General features: G+C 38.0%; 1 protein-coding gene across 1 annotated transcript in view; it reads left to right on the top strand.

The window, feature by feature from the left end:
- The window catches only part of LOC124247763 (cytochrome b5 reductase 4), an 83,971-nt gene that overhangs the window by 5,219 nt on the left and 56,823 nt on the right, over positions 1-21,929 (top strand). Inside the window, exons 3-4 of the mRNA XM_046677415.1 lie at positions 15,240-15,340; positions 18,865-18,946. Of these exons, the coding sequence (XP_046533371.1) occupies positions 15,240-15,340; positions 18,865-18,946 (183 nt within the window). The remainder of the gene's footprint in view (positions 1-15,239; positions 15,341-18,864; positions 18,947-21,929) is intronic.

Here is a 21,929-nt window from a genome sequence, read left to right as displayed (position 1 = left end):
TCAGTTTCCCAGGAGCATCCCTGAGCTGGCCCAGGCTACAGGCATGTCTGAGCTCTGTTTCTACAGTAGGAGGCTACGTCTCCAGAAAATTCGCTTATGTGAACCCTTCATATCGAAGTGATATTGGGTAAAGGAGGCATTATTGTAACACAGTCATACTTTGTTATTCCTTTGATATCTTGATGGAGGTAAGGGACTGGTTTGCTATGGTTGAAAAGTACACTGCTCCCAGTTACATATCTCCTCTAATGATTGGAATGCATGGCACCTGTCTGGTAAGGCTGTTGATTTAAGGGTGCATTTTTTTAAAGTTTCTGTTGGAGAATGAGTTTTATTAATAATAAAGATTTTTTTTCCCCTTTCCAAAAGTAAGGTGTATATATTTTTTTTTTTTTCTGTTTGACTAGGTCAGTTTTTTATTTTATCAAGAAACCCCTTATTCAATTTAGGCCCTGCCCTTGGCATTTCTACTCTAGAGGCATGGACAAATGGCTGAGTGACTTGTGGCGAGAGGGCTCTAAAGAAAGTAATAGCAGATTGAAGGGAGGGAGACACATGGCTTGGGAAAATCGGAGATGCTTTTGTGGTAGAGATGAGCTTTGAAGCCGTGGACAGGATTTCAACAGGAAATGAAGAGGAAGTGCGTCAAGTGGAGGGAAAGGCCTAAGCAAGGGTACAGACACAAGAAGAGCTGGAGGTGAGTTCTGGAGCTTAGGTTTATGTTGGAGAATTATAAGAAAGAAGTTTGGAAAGGTGTGTTAGGTCAGCTTGTGGAGGACCTTGAAAGCCAGGCTGGGACAAGTGTGCTTAATTTAGATGAAAGTGTGAGCTCGCAGAGGTGTTTGAGTGTGGGGGCAGTGTGATCAGTGTGCCTTGGGAAGATCAGTCTTGGGGTGGGCGTAGGGAATGGAAATGGGACTGGGAAAGCATGTACTTCGTTACAGAAGTTCAGGTGGTAATAGGTGAACCAGGATGTTGACAAAGATAGTGGAAAGCAGGATGAATGTGAGACAAACAGATTACTGGTGTTTTCTAACATGATCCTAAATGAAAGTAAAAGAAAGCATGTGACTAAATATAATTGACTTTGTCTTCTTAGCTGTTCTCCTTTAAAATACTAATGATACCTTCAAGGGGAAATGTGTGCCAGATTTAGCATGGAAGGTCAGAGATAATGTTTGGACCCAAGTTTTAATCAAAGCTGTACCAGGGAAACATGATATCATGATATCAGGTTATTTTCATTTTTTAGGTATTAAATTCTTCATTTTTTAACAATTGCCGCATTTTTAGATCAGGTCAAAATTCAGCTGATCAGGCTGAGGGAGACAGTCTCCTCAAAAAATCTTAGAAGGGCCAGCCCCGTGGCCTACTGGTTAAGTTTACCATGCTCTGGTTTGGTGACCTGGGTTCAGTTCCTGAACCGCAGACCTACACCACTTGTTGGTGACAATGCTGTGGCAGCGACCCACATAGAAAACAGAGGAAGACTAGCGTGGGTGTTAGCTCAGGGTGAATCTTCCTCAGCCACAAAAAAGAAATCTTAGAAAATATACACTTTGGTGTGGGTTTTTATAGCTAATATTTTGTGGACTGTTTTCTTTTTTGAATATATAGCAGTATATTTCTGCTTCATGTTCAGGTGTGCTGGCTCAGGTCATGTTCCTAAAAATGATGGTGTAAAAAGAGCATTTGGCTGGCAGCAGACTGTGAAATGTATAAACTGTAAAACGTAGGCATTGGTATGGCAGGATCTTCAAGGCAGGAAACACGGACTTCCTAAATTGCTCACTTAATTCTCACCCTTTTCTATAAAATGTGTAATTCATTTAATGCAATGATGGTTAATTGGAACAGTTAGGGGATGTGTAGGGGAGATACTGCTTTTTCAGAAACTTTGTTGGATTTACCATTAATTCATGCTTTTGTGGTTTTCTCCCTTATTTCTGTTTTTCCCTCTTTCAGGAAGTAAAGGTGGTTTACAAACCTGTGAAGCTTTGAGCAAACATCTAAACCGCTCGTCTGTGAGAGCGCTGTAGAGCCTGGATCAGACTGTTTCTGCTGGGATATATTCCTGTAGTGTGTAGTCAGCGTGCGTAGTGATGTGTTCAGTCATCAAGTCATTGTTTGGCAGCAGGACCGAGCCTTTGATCTGAATGAGGGCGAGGGCAAGTGTGGCCTGATACTTTCTAATAGTCGTTTGAATAAGTTGTATTTAGAAAAAGTTGATTGCAGTCAATAGACTGGTGGCTCTCTTGTTAAAAATTTAGTGGATTAAGTTCTCCAGATGGGATTTAATGGATTTCATTTGTAACTTAGAAATGAACATTCTTTGATTTCTCCTAATGCTGATTGTCATAGACCATAAATTAAAGAGGCCTGCTTGAGACCCCAGAAAAAGTGATTTTAATGGGTCTGTATTTTTCGTGTTTCGTAATTATTCACAAAACTGTGGCAAATGGGTTCTAAGAAGTAGTACGTAGCCCTATGATATTTTTATTCACCTTCCTAGATTTCTAGGTTCATTTATAATAAAGCTTTTTAAAATTTACTCAATGGTAGTGTAAATTTTTGTGAATACAGTTGATCCTCATTATTCGTGGATTCCTGCTTTGCAGATTTGCCTGCTCACTAAAGTTTATTTGTAACCCCAAAATCAGTACTCTCAGTACTTTCGCAGTCATTCGCGTGCACACACAGTGCAGTGAAAAATGCGTGTCACCCGCTCCTAGCTGAGGTCAGACAAGGTGATGCTCTGCCTTTGTGTTTCAGTTCTCATACTGTAAAGAAAGGTCTTTTTTGCAGTCTGTTTTGTGCCATGTTTTTCACATTTTGTGCTTGCTTTTGTGATTTTGCTGTTTACAAGGGCCCCCAAGGATAGTGCTGAAGTGCTCTCTCAAGAAGGCTGTGATGTGCCTTATGGAGAAAATACCCAGGTTAGATAAGCTTTGCTCAGGCTTGAGGTGTAGTGCTGCTGGCTGTGAGTTCAGTGTTCATGAATCAACAATATGTATTGAATAAGGTGTCCTTAAACAGAAACACACAATAAACAAGGTTATGTATTGATTGGTGGACAAAATGTTGTGACCAAAGTCTCGCAGGAACCTAATCCTATATTTTCCCCTAAAAGCAATGGTTCAGTATTCACTGATTCAGTGTTTGCGGTGAGTTTATAGAAGGTAACTGCTGTGAAAGAACGAGAATTGACACTATTTCTTTAGACTATCTTTTACTGATACTGCAGTAATAATAAAGTAAATTAAGTGTTATACTTTTTAGCTTAGATTCAAGCCCACCATGAATAGAGTGGATTTTCCCAACAGTAAGTTCTTTTCTCTAGTTTTCCTTAGCTCCCTGCTTAATTTTGAGAAACTGCAGTGTTATTTGTCTCTAGCAGAGAACCTTTTTCTCTCTGAAAATTGTCTTCTAAGAGCAGTTTTTCAAATTTGGAACTAATGTTTTAATTTATAATGGAATGTTTTATCACAGTATGACAGAGTGTATCTAAACAGTATTGTGTGGTTACAGTTAGCTCAACGATTCTGTAGATTGTCTGCTTTGTGTACTGTCCTCATTATTTTCTTCTTGACCGCAGATGTTTGAACAACTCTCTTCTGCTGTCATTTGCTTGTTTAGGAAATAGAAACAATATTTTTCACAGGCACATATCCCTTTACTCATCCATTTCTAATCTGATCCATAGAATTTCAGGTTGCCTGTTCTGCACCATCAATGCAGATAATCTAGTCTTTGTTGGTTTTGTTAATTCTCTCCTGGCATCCAAGACTATTTGCTTTCTTTTACTTTTACTCTGTCTTTATCTCCTTAACTGTCATTCATTCTCTTCCTTCTTCATTTTTTTTTAAACTCTTCCCTTGCTCTCTACCTCCCTTCCATTCATTAAAAATTCAATAGAGGAAAAAAACTAATGACCTCTGGGCTTCATGTAGCCCTCAGGGGTTTTGTTTGGTTGACACAGTAGTTCACAAACTTCAGCCAACATTTTGAAATTTTCTTTGTAGGAAAGTTTTTGATTACAAATTCTTTTTAAGAAAAATATAGAGTTATTCAAATTTTCTCTTGTTCTTGTCTTAGTCTATAAGTTGTTCTTCAGTGAATTTCTTAGCTTCATCTCGGTTATTGACCACATTGTCATAAAGTCATTTACGACATTCTCTTCTTATCTGTTTAATGTCTTTAGGGTCTATAGTGATAGAACCTCTCTTATTTCTGATATTGCTAATGTTTGGTTTCTCTCTTTTGTCTCCTTGATCAGACTTACTAGAAGTTTATCAATTTTATTAACTTTTGGTTTTGATTTTCTCTGTTGCTTGTCCATTTTCTGTTTCATTGATTTCTAGTCTTATCATTATTAGGGAGGTGGCTCTTTTAAGATATTTTTTCCTCCAGCATTGGCATCAACATATTTATGGGGATAATTTGCAATAACTCTCATTATATTCTTGGTGAATGCCTGAATTACTTGGTAGTGGCAAATTCATTGTTGTGCTTTTTACCCCCATTTATGTTTTAGCTGCTGCTATTATCTTTTTGCCAGAGGTTTTTGCGCACTTGAACTTATTACCCAGTCATTCAATTCTCAGTTTTTTAATTAAAATCGTATATATAGCTCAATATTCTTTATAAGGAGTGTTTTCTCTTTTTAAATATCTTAGCAGGTTGACAGTGTGTCACATCTGTGCTATGTGCTAAGTGTTTAATTTTCACAGTAATCCTATGAGGTGGGAATTCTACTTGACAGGATGAGAGCACTAAAGCTTAGAGAATCCTCCTTTTCCAGATGAGGAAACTGAGGCCAAGAAAGTATATCAGTGGGGACTCATGGATGTAAGCAACAGAAACTCCAGTCTAACCTGGTTTAAGTAGAAAACAGAAGTTAACTAAAAATTTTACAGGTAGAGCTGACTTGAGGTAAGGATTGGTGCAGGGGACTTAGATAGTGTCCCCAGAACCTGCTTGCACACTTAGTTTCCCTTCTGGATTGCTCCATTTTAGGACTCTTCATAGCGGTAAGATGACTACAGCAGTTCTCTCTCTCTAGTTACTTTCAGGTTCTATTCCGTTTATCTAATAACTGAAACAATAATTCTATTTGGGGGGAAATGATGTACTTAATCTCTTAAACCTAGGTCACAAGCTTCACCCTGTAACCTAGTTGGGGCCTTGACTGAGAGCTGGGGAGGTCTTGGCTCCTTGAAGAAAAAGTGATGCTGTTGCTGGAAGGGGAGTGGATGCTGGGTAGGGAAAACATTAATCCCTACTACAGCGAGAAGAGTAACTTGGCTGCCGAAGACATAGCTAATGAGAATGGAACCACTGTTTTAACCGAGGCAGCCTGATTCTAAGCTTTTATGCAGAAACTGTTAAACTCCACTGCCTCCTGTTTGACCATATCCAACTCTAGACTTAATCCTGGTTAGCATTTGTGTGTTACTCACTTTGAGTGCCGTATGTAAATTCATTCATTAAGAAATTACCATGGGGTGCCTATTACTTGTGGTTCTTCTCTTGTGCTAGTTAACATTGCTAATTAAAAATCACACAGAATATCCTCTGAGACAGTTTTAATTTTTAGTAATTTAATGAAACATAGTTTTTGCTTTTTTTGTGATTTTGTGTGTAGGTGTCATTCACAAAAAAGAGAGAAGATAGATTTTAAGTTTTTCTTTCTCTTGGTTCATTTATTTAATATTTCTTGAGGGTCTATTATGTGTCATGTACTGTACTAGGTTCTTAGGGGTAACATGGAAATTTAAAACAGAGATGGCCCCTGCTCTTATGGAATTTCCAATATGGTGGGGAATACAAGGTGTTAATCAAGTCTGACGAGTATTGTGAAGGAGAGGTATGCTGCGTTGAGTGAAGACTGCAGACGATTGAGCTGAGCTCTGAAAGATAAATAAGAGTTAACTAGGCAAAGAGGAATGGGAACAATATTCCAGGCTTCAGAAAAAAGCATGTGCAAAGGCTAGGTGGTGCGATTGTACGAGAGAGAGAAAGATCATACACACAAATACACACGCACACAAACATGTACAGGTGTTCACTGTGAATATAAGGAGCATAAAGTTAGTGATATCTGTATTCTTTCTTCTCCTTCTCCTGCAGCAGAAAGACATATTCCTTTCCCAGACATCGTTCTTTCTAAGACACTCTTTTCTAAGCCTTGTCCCTTTGTGTACTCTTATCCTCTCCAGCCTCCTCGATGATCTTGGACGCTTACTCATCCTACATTATGTAACATCTCAGTTGTTTCCTTTCTTTGTTTCAACACCTTAGTCCTTTCAGTCTCCTCGTCTTTGAAGACTTGACTGGCCCTCTCCGACTTTGCTTCTTCCCCTGGAGTTTCTTCCTCAGCACTTGGTGTAGGACTTCTGTTAGAACATCTGTAACATGTTTTGGCCACTTTTTATATTTTTGTCTTTCTATTTAAATTGAGTTTCAGGATATTAATATACTGCTTCTCTCCCTACCCCTAGCATCTAGCACAGGGCATGACTCATGGTTAGTGTTCAGGAAATGTTCTTTGAATCATGTGTGGTAGGAATATTTCAATAATTTCACAAAACAGTAACCGATTGAGGGACTTTCATTTTTGCTGTTTCCAGATTATTGGCCCCTGGAGTTAGGAGCTATACCAGGTCCTTAATCAGAGACTTTGTTATTTCTGGACAGTTTTCTAATCTATATTCATGGTCAATTATTCTCTTTTGAGCCCTCCTTTAGAATATCAGCTGGAGCCTGATAGAGATCGTATGTTTTCTGTTCTTTGTGCAGGTTCCTATTTCCTTTTGTGGGCTATGTGAGCTGCGGGGATTAGGTAAATGTGGAAGATTTCTTCAGGGCCATTTTTGTCATTAAATATTCTTAATTAAACTTTTTATTTTGAAAAAAGCTTCAGACTTACAAAAATGTTGTGAGTGACGCAGTGAACTCAATAAACCGCTCATCTGCCTGGATTCACCCATTGTTGACACCGTCATTCTATCTTAATGAATCCAGTTGATCTCCCTATTAACTTATTCTTTATACCTCCTTGTCTTCATTTTAGTAGCTGTTCTAAGTTTACTGTGTACGGTTTTAACTTATCACAGTCTATCTCCAGTAATATACCATTTCACAGCGGGTGTAAGAACCTTCTAATAGATTTCCATTTCCCTCTCCGGTGCCTCCTGCTAGTCCTGTTACTCGCTTTACTTCTGTGGGTGCTGTCAACCCCGCAGTACGTTACTGTTTTGCTTTGGACAGTCACTTATCTTTTAAAGAGATTAAGATAATGAAACAAATTTATCCTTTTTGTTTACCCACGTTTTTTACCATGTTAGGTATTTGTTTTTCCTTTGTGTTGATCCAGATTTCCCCTGAAGAACTTACTTTAGCATTTCTTTAAGTGCAGGTCTGCTGGCAGTGAACTCCCTAAGCTTTTGTTCATCTGAAAACATTTTTCATCCCATTCTCCAAATAGCCCTCACAGCTCTTATCTGCCGACGACTGGGGGATTCCAGCCCAAGAGAAAAGACTTGCAGGTAGTAGGCTGGGGACTCCTGCCAGTGCAGCTGACTAATTCATTCAAAAGTTCTGCCCACGTACGTGGAGCTTTCATTCAGCTTTCTGATCCATCACTCTCAAAATAAATGGACAAGCATTTGAGGAAAGCCTCTAAAATTAAAATTAGTGTCTAAGCAACTTATTAAATTGTCAAGCTTTGGTGCACAGTTTTAAAAAGAAAAAAAAAGACTAAAAATGAGACGAGCACTATTTCACAGAAACTTGAAAAGAGCCAGGTAGCAACTTTCCTGAATGCAACTTAGAGCTCCTAACTGCACCAAACAGCCTCGGTGGCAACCAGTTTACACGTGAGCTGAATGAATCTGGTCTGAATGCCTCTGTTTGCACAGCGAAATTTAAAAAGAATGTGAGAAGGGCCTCTAAGCACTTCAAAAGGTTAACTGGGCAAAATTATCAAAGATCATCTTACATGAAATTATTAGTATTAGGAAAAACAGCCGTGACATTTAACTTATAGGAAATTGACCAGTAAAAGCATTAAAAATTAACCAACAGTCTGAGCAATCAGTTACACCGAATATTTTTAAAAAATTCAGTAACTTTTCCTGGGGAGAACACTGACCAAACGTCATTAGTAAGAGCCACGTTCACTTTTCTTAAACTGGATTAACAACTTAGATCAACATTAAACAAGGTACCCTCTCTCTAAAAGATCCGTTTTCCTGCCTTTCTCCACCTCTCCTATTCCATGAGATCATTTTCCTCTGTCTGCCTGTGCCTTCGGTCTACCAGTGACAGCTACCAGCGCTTAACTGCCTCTCTATTAGTTACCTGAGGAAAAAAAAGCTAAATATGTCCTTATCCTTTGGGTTATTTCCTATTTTCCAAAACAAGTCAGCTGCAAAGATTAAGAAATCATGATGAACTTAAGAAGTAGAAAACACTGCTCTTGCCCTTAATAAAAAGAGAAAGCCAGGGGCCAGCCCCATGGTTGAATAGTTAAGTTCACACACTCCACTTCAGTGGCCCAGGGTTCACATAGAGACACATCATAGAGACACACATAGACTGCTAAAAGCCAAAGATAAAATCTTGAAAACAGCCAGAAAAAACACATCTGGAAACAATAAAAATGACTGCTGAGGAGAAAAAGTAACACCATCAACCCTGAATTCTATATCCATAAAGATACAGAATTCTTTAAGGATGAAGATGAAATAAAGACTCGTTCAGATAAACAAAAACTGAGAATTTAGTACCAGCAGACCAATACTACAAGGAGTTCTAAAGGAAGTTCATCAGGTTGAAGGGTAATGATACTTGATGGAAGCTCAGATCTTCAGGAAATGGTAAATATGGGAGTAAAGAGATAAGATTACTTTTTTTCCCTCTTACCTTTTAAAAAATACATAACCGTTTAAAGCAAAAAGTATAATATTGTATTGTAGGGTTACATAAAATACAGAGGATAGCGAGTGATAAGTGGTTCCTGTGTTACATGTGAAGGGGTACAATATTAACTCATGTAAACTGGTTAAAGTTAAGGGTATATATTGTAATCCCTAAAACAATCACTTAGCCACATAGTGCAAAGAGGTAGTATAGTTAAAAAGCCAATAGATAAAGTTTCTGAAAAAAACATTTGGTTAACCCAAAAGAATCAGGGAAAGAGGAAGAGAGACACACAGAAAACTTAGGGGGAAGGGAAGAAAACTTGGGGCTGGGGAGGGAGACTAATAAAATGGTAGCTTTAAATCAGGCACGTCAGTAATTAATTTAAGTGCAAATGAACTATTCATTCTAATTGAAAGATAGAGATTGTGTGTGTGTGTGTATCAAGACCCAACTACATGATATCTATAAGAGATATACTTTAAATGTGAAGACACAGGTTGACAGTAAATATGTAGAAAAAGGATACTGTCTAAATAGTAAGTGTAATGAGGTTGGACTGTATTAATATTAGATCAAAATATTACCAGAAAAAGACAAAGAATCTTACTAGAGATATACAAAGGCATTTTATAATGTTAAAAGGGTCGCTTCGTTAGGAAGACTTTATGCCTGATAAGAAAGTTTCAAAATACGTGAAGCAAACATTAATAGAACTGAAAGATAGACTTAAAATCCACAATCGTTGCGTATTTGAACACCCTCTTTCAGCTGTTGCTAGAACTGGATGAACATCAGTAGACATAAAATAATGAAAATAATGTGCAATTTCTTTACTGAACACAAGGTGGCAAAGTAGTCAGAGTACGTGCAAAAATGGATCTATGGATTTGAATACAGTGAAATATGCCCTTATGACATGCCCTGTTCATATGTGAACACACCTTTTTTCCTTCAGTAATTTTAGAGCCAGCAAAATAAACAGTGGTGATTAGTGAAGTAAATAGGAATTCTGCAGTGTAGTGGCGTAGTACTTGGCACGTGCATGATAGGCATTCAATACATTTTTGCTGAATGAATATAATATGGAGCTTTGGGGTTAAATCTGGGAATTATTTTTAAATCCAATTATAAAAATGCCACTTTTATTTATAGCAGTAGTTCCCAAACTTTTTGGTTTTAAGATCTCTTTACTCTGTGAGGACCCCAAAGAGCTTTTGTTTATCATGGTTATCTCTATTGAGGTTTACCTTTCAGAAATTAAAATTAAGAAATTTACAGAATATTTTAAAATTAATTTAAAAGTAAAAATAAACTGTTATAAATAGTACGTATTTTTATGAAAAGTAACTTTTCAAAACAAAAAAGTGATAAAAGTGGCATTGTATTACATTTTGGCAAATATCTTTAATGTGTGGCTTAATAGATGACAATTGTATTTTCATGTCGCCTTCTGCATTTAATCTTATACACTCACGAAAGAATGAGATTTTTAAAAAGGCATATAACGTCTTAGTATTGCAATGAAAATGTTTCAGGCCTGGACCACCAAAAGAGTCTTTAGCTCCCTCAGGAGCCCCCAGACCATGCTTTGAGGCTCTCTGATTAACAAAATAGAACAAAGGAAAAATGAAAAATTATTATTAGTAGATGTGTGGCATGAAACATGGGGATGCAGTTCACTGCTTATTAGTGGGCTGTTAGGGTTTGTATGTATGGTTACCTAACCTGAAACATTGTGGAATCCTCATGTGGGAGACAGATTAATAGGTATAAAATGTCGCTTGGGTCTTACATTGTGCTGTCTCATGTAGAGCTAGGGGTTGAGAATAAGCTGGAGCATGCTGCAGTGCAGTTCTGAGTTCAGTTATGTGAGCCATGTGGTGTGATTCAGGTTCTCTAGGTGGGAAAAGGCTTTTGCTCTCCATAGGGAGTTGGAGTAGTGACTGAAAAAGAGCTCTGTGAAGTTGGAAGCTTCACACATTGCTGCTGAGAATGGAAAACAGTCTGGCAGTTCCTCAAAAGGTTAAACCTAGATTGCTGTATGACCCGGCAAATTCACTCCTGGGTATACACTCAAAAGAAATTGAAATATATGTCCACATGAAAACATGCATATGAATGTTCTTAGCAGCATTATTCATAGTAGCCAAAAAATGGAAACAACCTAAATGTCCGTGGACTGACACATGGATAAACAAAATATGGTATATCCATAAATGGAATATTATTCAGCTGTAAAAAGGAATGAGGTACTGATATATGCTACAACATGGATGAACCTTGAAAATATTATTCTAAGTGAAAGAAGGCAAACTTATACCACATATTGTATGATTCTATTTACATGGAATGCCCAATACATGCAAATCTAAAGAGACAGAAAGTACTTTATTGGTTACCTAGGGCTGGGGAGAGTGGGAGGAATGCTACCTAAAGAATGTTTCTGCATATTGTGAATTTGTAATATCTGTTGTGTGGTCAGTGGCTCCAAATAGGGACTCATAATTCTTAACGATATCAATATCAAAAACTCAGAAGGAGTTTCTCCCTTTTAAAGAACTAATGAGTTTCCTTTTTTTGTTGTTGTTGTTGTTTCTTTCCTTTGGTTACTTGTTAAGATCAGATAATGATACCACTGTTGCTAGTGTATCTTTTGGCCTTGGCTGCCAGGAAGTTCAGGGCTACATTTAATGCTCAATCATAGTAATTTTGTCAGCTAGGTTAGGCAACTGGTGTATTTTCTTTTCTTTTACACGTTTTGTTGTGGGTTTTTAAAATTTTTACACAGAAACATGCACAAAGTTAAAGTTAAGTATTTTACTGTAAAATGTGTATAGTCTTTATCAGTATCAATTGGGCTTTAAATTACAACACATGTAAAAAGTAGAAGTGAAAAACTAGAGGCAGTTTTTGCCAAGATGGAAAAGAGTTCTTTCTGTGCAAAATGGCAACATTAGTTTTCAGGTATAAAAATGATACTTGAACGATCCTTGAACTAAGCTTTTAAACAAGAACTCCTAGACGCTGGCTCTGTTCAAGCAGATGCTGAATGATGGTCTGTCTGTAGATCCTGCAGAGGTGAATCCTGTACTGGATGAGAGATCAGACTAAACATTGCCTTTAGAGTTCTCCCAGACTTAGTACTATCATTCTGTGGTTGAATTGGCAGTATAAGTTTCTGAGAATACAAAGCGCTAAGTAGTAATTTTAAAGTGGGTAATTGTTTTCTAAGAACTTGAGAGCTCAGAGTTCCAGACATAACACAAAAGAGATAATTTAGTGTGAAGATATTAGAACAGGGACTACCAGTACATTGCCTAAAGAACTTAGTGTATCTGTTGCTCTAAATGTGTACTTTCAATTGCACTGCAGCTCTGCTACAATGAATTAACTATAAATGTACTGCTAAATATTGCTAGGGCGTTTAGAAAATGATGTATTTAAACATTACAGTATATGTTCCTGATAGACCTGTTGCATTTTAGTTTTAATAAGTTTCATTTTTTTTTTACCATTTTTTCTAGTTTCATTGAGATATAATTGGCACTTACATTGCATAAGTTTCGAGTCATAACGTTATGGTTTGGTGTGTGTATGTATTGTGAAATTAAATTGCTCTTCTGAACAGTATTAGTCAATCCTTTCCTTATATCTGCTCCTGGTTAGAGTTTAAATAACAAAATACAAAACAAAGCAAAAAAGTATCAGCATAAAGGAGGGGATAGCTGGCTAGCTAGACCTCCTCCCTGAATCCCCCTCTGAAGGTCACCCATGTAAAAAATCTAAAAGCACCAGTTTTGCACCAGTCAGGATTGGTGTTGTGAATCTATTCCTGCCCATTTTTGTTCTTAATGTTATTATTAGCATTTAGGTTTTGCAGAGTTTCTTAATAGCCTAGCATCAAATAGAGATTATGTGTGTGGATCCATAAATACTACTTATTTATATTTAATGGACAATGAGTTGTGCACATCTGCCACACCTGAGCAATTAGAGCTATAGGAAGAAGTTAATTGTGTCTTTGTGAAATTCAGAAAGTTGCAAAATTCGTTTCTAGAAACCGGGTGATAATTCCTAGGAGGCTAGAGGCTTGCACGTGAGAGATTGCTGTCTAAAGGCCACATATAGTACACATCAAATACAGTAAAGCATGAAGAAAAAGCGTAAGGTCAGCTTCTTTGCATTTGTTTTATTCTGCCACATTCAGGGGTCCGAGTTTTAGTTGTGGGAAAATGCTTTTGAAAAGGAAAAGAGGAAGGAGAGAAGAGTGTAGAAGAAAAAAAGGAAGAAAGAGCCTCTGGATCAGAGGAAATTCACCAGTTGCATTTTGGGGCTGAATTTAAGACTGATAATTGGCCAATTAGTGTGGTTGGATGTAACATTTCATGTGCTGAGACACCAGCAGTGTTAATTTCTTAATGTGAAGGTTTTTATAGGCATTCTTAGTTGTGTTCATTTGAAGAGGATGTGAAGTTCTTCAAGTCTGGAGTGATCCTGGTCGTCGAAAAGGAAGGTGAGATTCTGAGAAGATAAGGGCCAGTCCAAAGCGTGGGGAGGCAGCAGAGAACACATGTGGGACGTTTCAGGTGTTCTGTGCTGGTCACAGATAGCTGTGAAAACCACCTAGTTATCTTTCTGCTGGTTGCCGAAACACATGAAACTCTGTCACAGAAGGTTAGACAGTCGTATGTTGTAGATTTCATGTTCTTGAGAAGCTCTAGAACTCTTGTCAGGGTTTGGTTGCAGAGAGTTTGGAAGGCATTCTTTGTCTTAAAAAGCCTATTGGGAGTAATTCTGATCCTGAGCATACCTCTGCCGTTTGTGGTCTCTGGATTTTGGAGCGTTAAACAACAGGAAGCATACTTTCAAATTTGGTGGGGGAAGGTGTGTGGGGAAGGAGAAGGGGGGAACTCACCAGTTTTTTCTCAGACTTATTTGGAGGACTGCTGAAAGAGAGATTTTGTGAATTGACTTCTTTTTGTTTCCTAAGTTGCCTTTAAGCGATTTTATAAAGAAATCTGGACTGGTTGGCTATTTTCTGGAATTAAAATGGTGGGAAAACTGCAGTACCTTTCTTGGGTCTGAAATACAACCTCTTCCTTCCTTCCGAGATTACTGTATGGGGTGAACCTTTCAAGTTATCTGAGGTTATTTAAATTCATGAAGGCATCACATAGAGAAGGAATAGTCTTGGATATAAGAAAGACAGTTGTTCCCATTGCACTCTTGAGGCGCCTACGGGTAGCTTGGTCTACCATATAGTTCTCAAGTAAAGGATTAAAAAGCAACTCACTTCCTTGGGAAGGCTATTCATTGAACTATTCTCCTTTATTCGTTGTTCCCTATTCCTTTTTCTTAAAGATAAAAATGTTGTTAAATATATGAACAAATGAAATAAATGTTTTAGGAAGGTAAAAGGATTCTTAAGATCTAAACAATAATCTTTGTCCCTTGGGCAACTGCAGAAAAGAATTGTGCTTGCTTCCACAGAGCGTGCCTCAGTGGCCCAGTCACCTTGGTCAGCCTTTGCTGAGATGATCAGACACGTGGATGAGAGCTCTGTTCTTTTTCATCAGATTCTCCTACCCGGAAGGTAGAGGATGATGGAATGGAAGTATTAGGGAGGGAGCGAGGGGAGGAGGATGAGAGAGAGAACTTTTAAAAATTATATGCAGTGTTTCATTATTTCTTTGCATTGGGAGGCAGTTCTCTACAGGTCTTTTACATATCTGCACATCTTGTGAGAAGAGGCACTTTGCTCTGGATGTCTTTTCAGGGATGTTTGTGTAGAGAACAACCTTGGATGGTAGAGGTAGTGTCTCCCTCTAGAGCAAAGGACAGGTTTCCTTAGTGTTCAGTATAATAAAGGTAATGTCTCCCTCCAGAACAAAGGGCAGGCGTACTTACTGCCCATTATAAAAAATTCGAGTTTCCTAAGCTCAGGGTTCCTGTCCTGTCATGCAGCACATTGAGTGTATAGGCATTATCTTCACGTAGCTCTGTGGGAATTGAGGTTCAGGAAACTGATGCAAGTGCTAAGATTCTAGCTACTGCTATTGATGTGTGTACTAAATTGTCCTTTGTCTCTGACCTAGGAGTGTCCTATTTTCTGCAAGGACCCATGAAACTGGCAGGCTGACTTGTTAGCTTGCAAGTATGGTGAAATCTCAGACCCTTTATATTCTTAATACTTTGGAGTAATAATGATTTGTTAAGTAGGGTGTATTGGAAAGATTTATTGGAACTTATATTTCTAGTTTGTACAGCTTTTAAGAAGCTCATTTAGGATATTTTTTCTTCTTGCTTTGATATAGGGTTTGTTTATAATGTCAGCCCATATATGGAGTATCATCCTGGTGGAGAAGATGAACTCATGAGAGCAGCCGGATCAGATGGTACTGACCTTTTTGATCAGGTAAGATGCTGAAAGTAATCCCGGCATTATAATGGAAGAGTGCTCTTAGATTTAGCACTGTGACAGTTGTAGAAAAAAAGAAAATAGTTGCATAAATTTCAGATGTGTTGGCTTGAATTTTGAAGTGTGGGAAGGTGCTCGTGAGTAACAACTGTTCCTTTAATTTGCCTTTGAATGATTTACTAAAATTTAAATATGGTTTCAAATCTGTGTCTAGGAGTCTGCTCTTAAGTGCTTGCTGCTGCCTCCTCTGCTGGCAGTTGTTTACTCAGTTTTGATCAATTTTGATAATGATGATGATTGACTTATGAGAGGCAGTGACGATTAGAGGAAAGAACAAGTCACTTAACTTCTTTGCTCTTAGTCTTTTCTCGTTTGGAGACTGTTACATGGTCGGCATGTCTTGCTATGCTGAATCTGCTAGAGTAGTAGCCGAGATTCTGTGTGTATATGTCAATAGATATTTAAATTAGTCACTTTCCCCCTTATATTTACTAAAACAAACATTAGCTCTTATACTATTTAAAAGTCATGTCGAATATATTAATTACTGTCAATTGGCTGAACTGTTATTTTGAACAACAATCTTGGGAAGAACAGAAGTTTGCTTTTGTCTCACATATGCTTTATTTTGTATTTTAATGATAATTAACTGTGTTACGGTACTGGGGTTTTACCATTCGAGATACCTGAATCAGATTGGGTTATTTTTGGAGTTGTCTTCTAAACAAATATGATTTGATTTCTGTTTTTCCTAGCTTCTCATCCATTTTAGGATTTATTTTTTGACCAAGTTACTAAAAATGTAGTTTGTTTGCTATTTAAATGTACTTAGATGCATCTGCTTAAATAGTAGAATGCCATTTGCTGTTAATGTTCTTCATGGGTTGGAGAAAAGTCAGGTTGGCCCACTGGTCATAATAGCATGTCTTGCTGACTTAAGGCAAATTCCCATTGTCATTTGGCATTTGTTATTGTCTAGCAATACAAGCCAAATAGAAAAGTTTGGGAACATTTGTCTGAAAACTTGTCTGCCATACTTCCTCTTCCATCTGTCCTGTAACCTCTCCATGCTGAATGTATTCTTCCACAAGAAGAATTGCCAGTAAATTCTCGTCCTATTTGTATTCCTCAGTGTAGTGAGGTTACATAGACCTTATTTAAGTAACCTTGTGTTTGGGGAAGTCAGAAGAACTGCTGTGTTAAGCTCTTTAGCAGTTTAAACAATACTTCAGTTACCAGATTGCTGCATTCCCCTTGGCTTTCATAAGACCAGTAATGTTTATTTATGACTTTTACTCACCACAGAAGTAAACAACTTTATATTCTAGAAACTGTAGTGAAGCTTCTTATATCTTTAAATATTTAAGAATTTATTTGTGCCTAGTACAGTCATGAGCTGCTTAATGATGGGGGTATGTTCTGAGAAATGCATTGTTAGGCGATTTCATCGTTGTGTGAACATCATAGAGTGAACTCACACAAACCTAGATGGTCCAGCCTACTACACACCGAGGCTGTATGGCACTAACCTGATGGGACGACCGTTGTATATGTGACGTGTCATTGACTGAAACGTCATTATGTGCGCATGCCTGTATTTGAGTCGTGTAGAGAATATTAAGTAGTTTCTTTATTGTCACATTTCTGTCTCTAGTTTTGATCCCACTCCTGACCTCTTGTTTCGTATCTCCAAATGCTTGATGGGCAATTTGATAACCTGTTGGCACTTCAACACAGCGTGCCCTCAAATAATATCAACTTGTCTTCTTCCCTTTTTTTCCCCCGTTTCCTATTTCTGGTAGTGGGACTTGAAGCCACTTGAGTAATCTTTGCCTTCTCTCGTTGTGGCCCAGCATCCAGTCACTGTTGAATCCTGTGATACTGTCTTTAAACATTGCACCCTTCGCTCTTCCCACTGCCTTAGATCAAGTCGTCATCACCCTCTCCAGCCCTATTTTTAGACCGTCCTGAGATCTTTCCCTTCAGTACCAATTTAGCTAAGGTCAGAGCTAGATTAGTACTTAAAGAGTCGTCTTAGCACCTTGCTCTGCAGCTTTCAGAGGCTCTCCAGTGATGGTGCAATAAATGTAAAGTCATTAGCCTGGCATTGGAGGCCCTAAAAAGACTGTATCAAGGTGAATATTCTCAACATGCATCTTACTTTGAGGAAACTGAAGTTCTTTGAGCAAATCGCCAGGTCTCTGATGGATAAACCCATATACCTTTACCTCCTTGAATATCTTTCTGCTTTGGCTCTCTGTTAACACTCTGCCCAACCCTGTATCCCCAGAGATGCTGCTGTACACATTATTGAGTGCTCCATAAATACTTGCTAAAAGAAATTTCAATTTATAATAATAAATGAGTGCCCATTTAGAATTATATATATATTTTTTACATATTTGCTATTTTACTGTATATTTATTTACTTAGGAACATACGTCAAGATTCTAATATCAGAATTATTTGACCTGATTATTTTAGTGATTATATAGTATTTTATTGGATAACATATGATTTTCCTCTATGGGTCTTTTACAAGTGGACATTAAGGTTGTTTCCAGTATTTTGCTAGTATAAAGAGTACTGTGATGAGCGTCCTGGTACCTGCATCTTTGTGTACACCCAAGTATTTTCTCAGGTAAATTCCTGAAGTACTGAGTGAAAGAGCTGCGTGTTTTAAGGCTTTTAATGTAGGTTGAGAAGGTGCCCTCCAGAAAGTTTGTTTAAATTTAATTTTCACCAGTAAGTCTTACAACAAATACTCTTGGTTGTTTTCCTTGAAGTGACAGTCTCATTTCGGTCATTTTCACGAAAATGTCTATCAGCTACCCAAGTCTGAATAACCAGTTTGTTTATCAGTCATTGTTTTTCTTTTACAGATATAAACGCACCTTTCAAGAAAAAAGCTCAGTTCAGTTTGCAAGTCAGACAATTGTCTAAGTGTTTTTCCTCAGGGAGACCGTCTTACTGTGCAGCAGCAGTGTTTTTGAGAATTTCTTGTTTTGTCACACAGAATATAAAAAAGACCTATAGTCAAGGGTTGAGATTTAAGAAAATTAACGAATTTTTCTACTTCGTGAAGGATGTTCTTAAATGAAACCAACTCCCCCACCCCCTTAGGGCTGTGGTGGTGAAGAATATAAAGATTGAAAGCACGGCCTGGATTAGTTCTAGGAATCAAGCGCTCTTACCCACCATTGCTTTTTTGATATCTGTGAGAATGTCAACACAATTTCAAGGCAAATGACATCTCAGTATTATTATGAAATGAAATGAGACCTCTTGGATATCTGAAAGGGTGTCAGGACCCTCCAGAGGTCTGTAGACAACACTTTGAGAACTTTGTCCTAAGCAGTCGCTGTGTACGCTGCTTTCTGTCACTCCCTTGTTGGCTAATTGAATCTGCTTCTTAGCTTTCCAGAGCAGTGTAGCAATGTTTAGTTTTGCTCAGGATAAAATTAGAGCATCTCATGGAGTTAGAGTCACGTTGCTTTTCTGTCATTTGTCCCCCATTTCAGGTTCATCGGTGGGTCAATTATGAGTCCATGCTAAAGGAGTGCCTGGTTGGCAGAATGGCGGTTAAACCTGCTGCTCCTAAAGGTAGGTGGGGCCAGCGCTAAGCTGGCATCGATGTGTGACACGCTTGTACTTTTTTTAACTTGTATTTCAACAGATAGATTTAAATAAATGATTATATCGTTCCCCTTTTCACTGGCTCCCTGGTCTAGCCACTGTAAAGGTTTGCTTTAGTTCTGCTTTAGGATGAAACAATGACTTCATCTGAAAATCTTGACGTGTTTTGAGGGAACATTCATAGTGTGAAGAATAAGCATTATGGGAGTGGAATAACTTTATTTACTCCTTATTTAGTTTTCATTCATCTTTTATTCCGTTGTTACACAGGTTAGCTAGAACACTTGGTTAGAGTTGACTTTTATACTAGTTTTCTAGAATTTAATTTTCTGAATATGTAACATATTCACGTGACTCAAAAATCAGAAAATATAAAAAGTTAGTGACATTTTCCCTCTCATCTTTGTCTCCCATTTGCCTCGAACCTTCCTGCTCCTTGCCTCTTTGCCATAGAAACCCATATTCTAGTTTTAAACTACTTTAAAAATACAACCGTTTCTTTTGCTTACCTTCTGACCTGGGGCTCTGCACTCTGCATGGTGCTGATCTTCTCTTTACCACCTCGGCTGCCTGCAGAAGAGCACCCTTTGAAAATTTTAGACATGCAATAGGAGGAGCGGGACTACTTTGCTTAATCCTTTCCAGTAGAAGGAATGGTAGTTGTTTCTTTTGAGTAACTCTTGACTTTCACCACCCAGGTTGGGAATAAATTGGCTTGTTCAGCCCGAGTCTTCTACTATTTATTTAGTTCAGTGAGTTTTGTAGTTCAAGGCCTTATTGCCAGAGGCCTCTATCGGCAGTGTGGAAGTAGTACAGGCATACCTAGCTTTGAACCCTAGCTCCATGGCTTATTGGCTGTGCACTCTTTGGGCCAGTTTCTATCTCTGAGCCTCAGTTTTTTAATCTGTACAATGCTTCATAGGGCTAAGAATTAACATAAGTAAAGTTCCTTGCACAGGGAGTATAGTAAATGCTCAGAAAGGATTATTTCTTTTTCTTTCTTTTACTATAAAACAAATAATCAATATGTATATATGCCAAAAGCAAAGTACTTTGAACTTTAGTGTCTGCACATTCTTCCAAATCAGTTTTCTTTTGTCAGCCAGTCCCTTTCTCCTCTTAATTGGCTCCTAAATTCACTGATTGATTGCCAGCAGAAATAATATGATCTTAACTAAAATTTCTAAATGGCTAATTTAACCTCATCATGAACGTTATGTTTCTTATTTGTACAATCTGGTACAAAGGTCACATGTTCTTCTGTGATACCGTTCAGGGTAATCAGAATGTATGCCAGGCTCCTTAGGCTTGTGTTCCATAGGAGACATCAAATTAGTAGAAGGACTTTTCTGGTTTCCTTCCTCCCTTCCTGGAAATGAAAGACAGATAATCCTCAAAATGCTTCAACAAATACAACAAACATTATTTAAAATGAGCAGATTAGTTCACAAGGAAATCCCCAGATATCCAAATGAAAAGGGAGTTGAGCAGATAGAAGCAGCAGCCTGGAGTGATAAGCCAGCTCTGAAGTCTTTGTTTCCCCCAAGCACTTATCTAGATACTGGGAACTTAAGAGCCACATAAGAATTGTAGTAGTCACACAGGGGCCGGAAAACCAGATCTTGGGTCTGTAAAGACAGGAGTTGGAACTGAGATCCCTGCCTATGGCTTGGACTCTTGAAGGTGATCAGTGAAATGGGAAAGCTTGAAAAAAATCTGTTGAACAACAAAGGGAGATGTCAGGGTATCTTGTATGCCTTTACCTCGTTTATGGGTGATGTTGAGGAGGAAAGAGAAATTTCCTCTGAGAATTTGTAACCATAGTCCTGCCCACAGAAGAGTTGGGAATTCAAATGTATACCACCTATGTGGTCTCAGAAACCTCAAACCAAGAAATAAAATGGTCTCCCATTACCGGTTTCCTGGGCTGCTTGGTAGATGTGTATAGATTTTTAATGGTGGAACACACTTTCCAACTAAAACCCTCAAAATTCCCATAGGTACAAATAAGACAATTATTAGTGTACAATAAAAAATTAGACAACACATGCGGAAACAAGTCAGCAGAAACAGTAGCAGAATTTCACCCCAGGACTTCATTATTCATATACAGAATAAAAATAATTATGTTTGAAATGTTTAGGAAAATAAGATTGAATGGGTAACATGAGTAAAAAACAAGAGATTGCTGGGGCTGGCCCCGTGGCCGAGTGGTTAAGTTCGCGCGCTCCGCTGCAGGCGGCCCAGTGTTTCGTTGGTTCGAATCCTGGGCGCGGACATGGCACTGCTCATCAGACCACGCTGAGGCAGCGTCCCACATGCCACAACTAGAAGGACCCACAACGAAGAATATACAACTATGTACCGGGGGGCTTTGGGGAGAAAAAGGAAAAAATAAAATCTTTAAAAAAAACAAAAAAAAACAAGAGATTGCTAAAAATAACCATGTAAAATTGAAAAAAAAAAAATAGAACTTCTAGAAATAAAAAATAGAGCTGATGAAATTTAAAAGTACATGGCATGAATAGTCAAAGAGTTTAGACAGTAAAAAAGTTCAGTGAACTGCAAAATTGAGCAGTAGAAGTTATACAGAATGTGGCACAGAGGAACAAAAGGATAGAAAAATATGCACAAGACATGAAGGATAGAGTAAAAAGATCTAACACTTATAATCTGATTTCCAGAAGGAAGTAGTAGTAGGAATGAGGAAGAGGCTGCATCTGAAGGAGTAATGGCTGAGAATTTTCCAGAATTAATGTCACAAATCCTCAAATTCATCAAGTTCAGTAAATCCCAAATGAGATAAATAAAAAGAAAGCCACATATAGACTCTTTGTAGTAAAACTTCAGAGCACCAAAGACAATGAAAAGATATGAAAAACAGCCAGAGAGAGACAGATTTACTAAGAAACCAGTGATTAGTAAAATGACAGCTAATTTACTAGTGTAA

The sequence above is a fragment of the Equus quagga genome, chromosome 11 (assembly GCF_021613505.1).
Source record: "Equus quagga isolate Etosha38 chromosome 11, UCLA_HA_Equagga_1.0, whole genome shotgun sequence".
Lineage (NCBI taxonomy): Eukaryota > Metazoa > Chordata > Mammalia > Perissodactyla > Equidae > Equus > Equus quagga.
The sequence above is the reverse complement of the archived record's forward strand: the minus strand, read 5'-3'. Positions and strand labels throughout refer to the sequence as shown.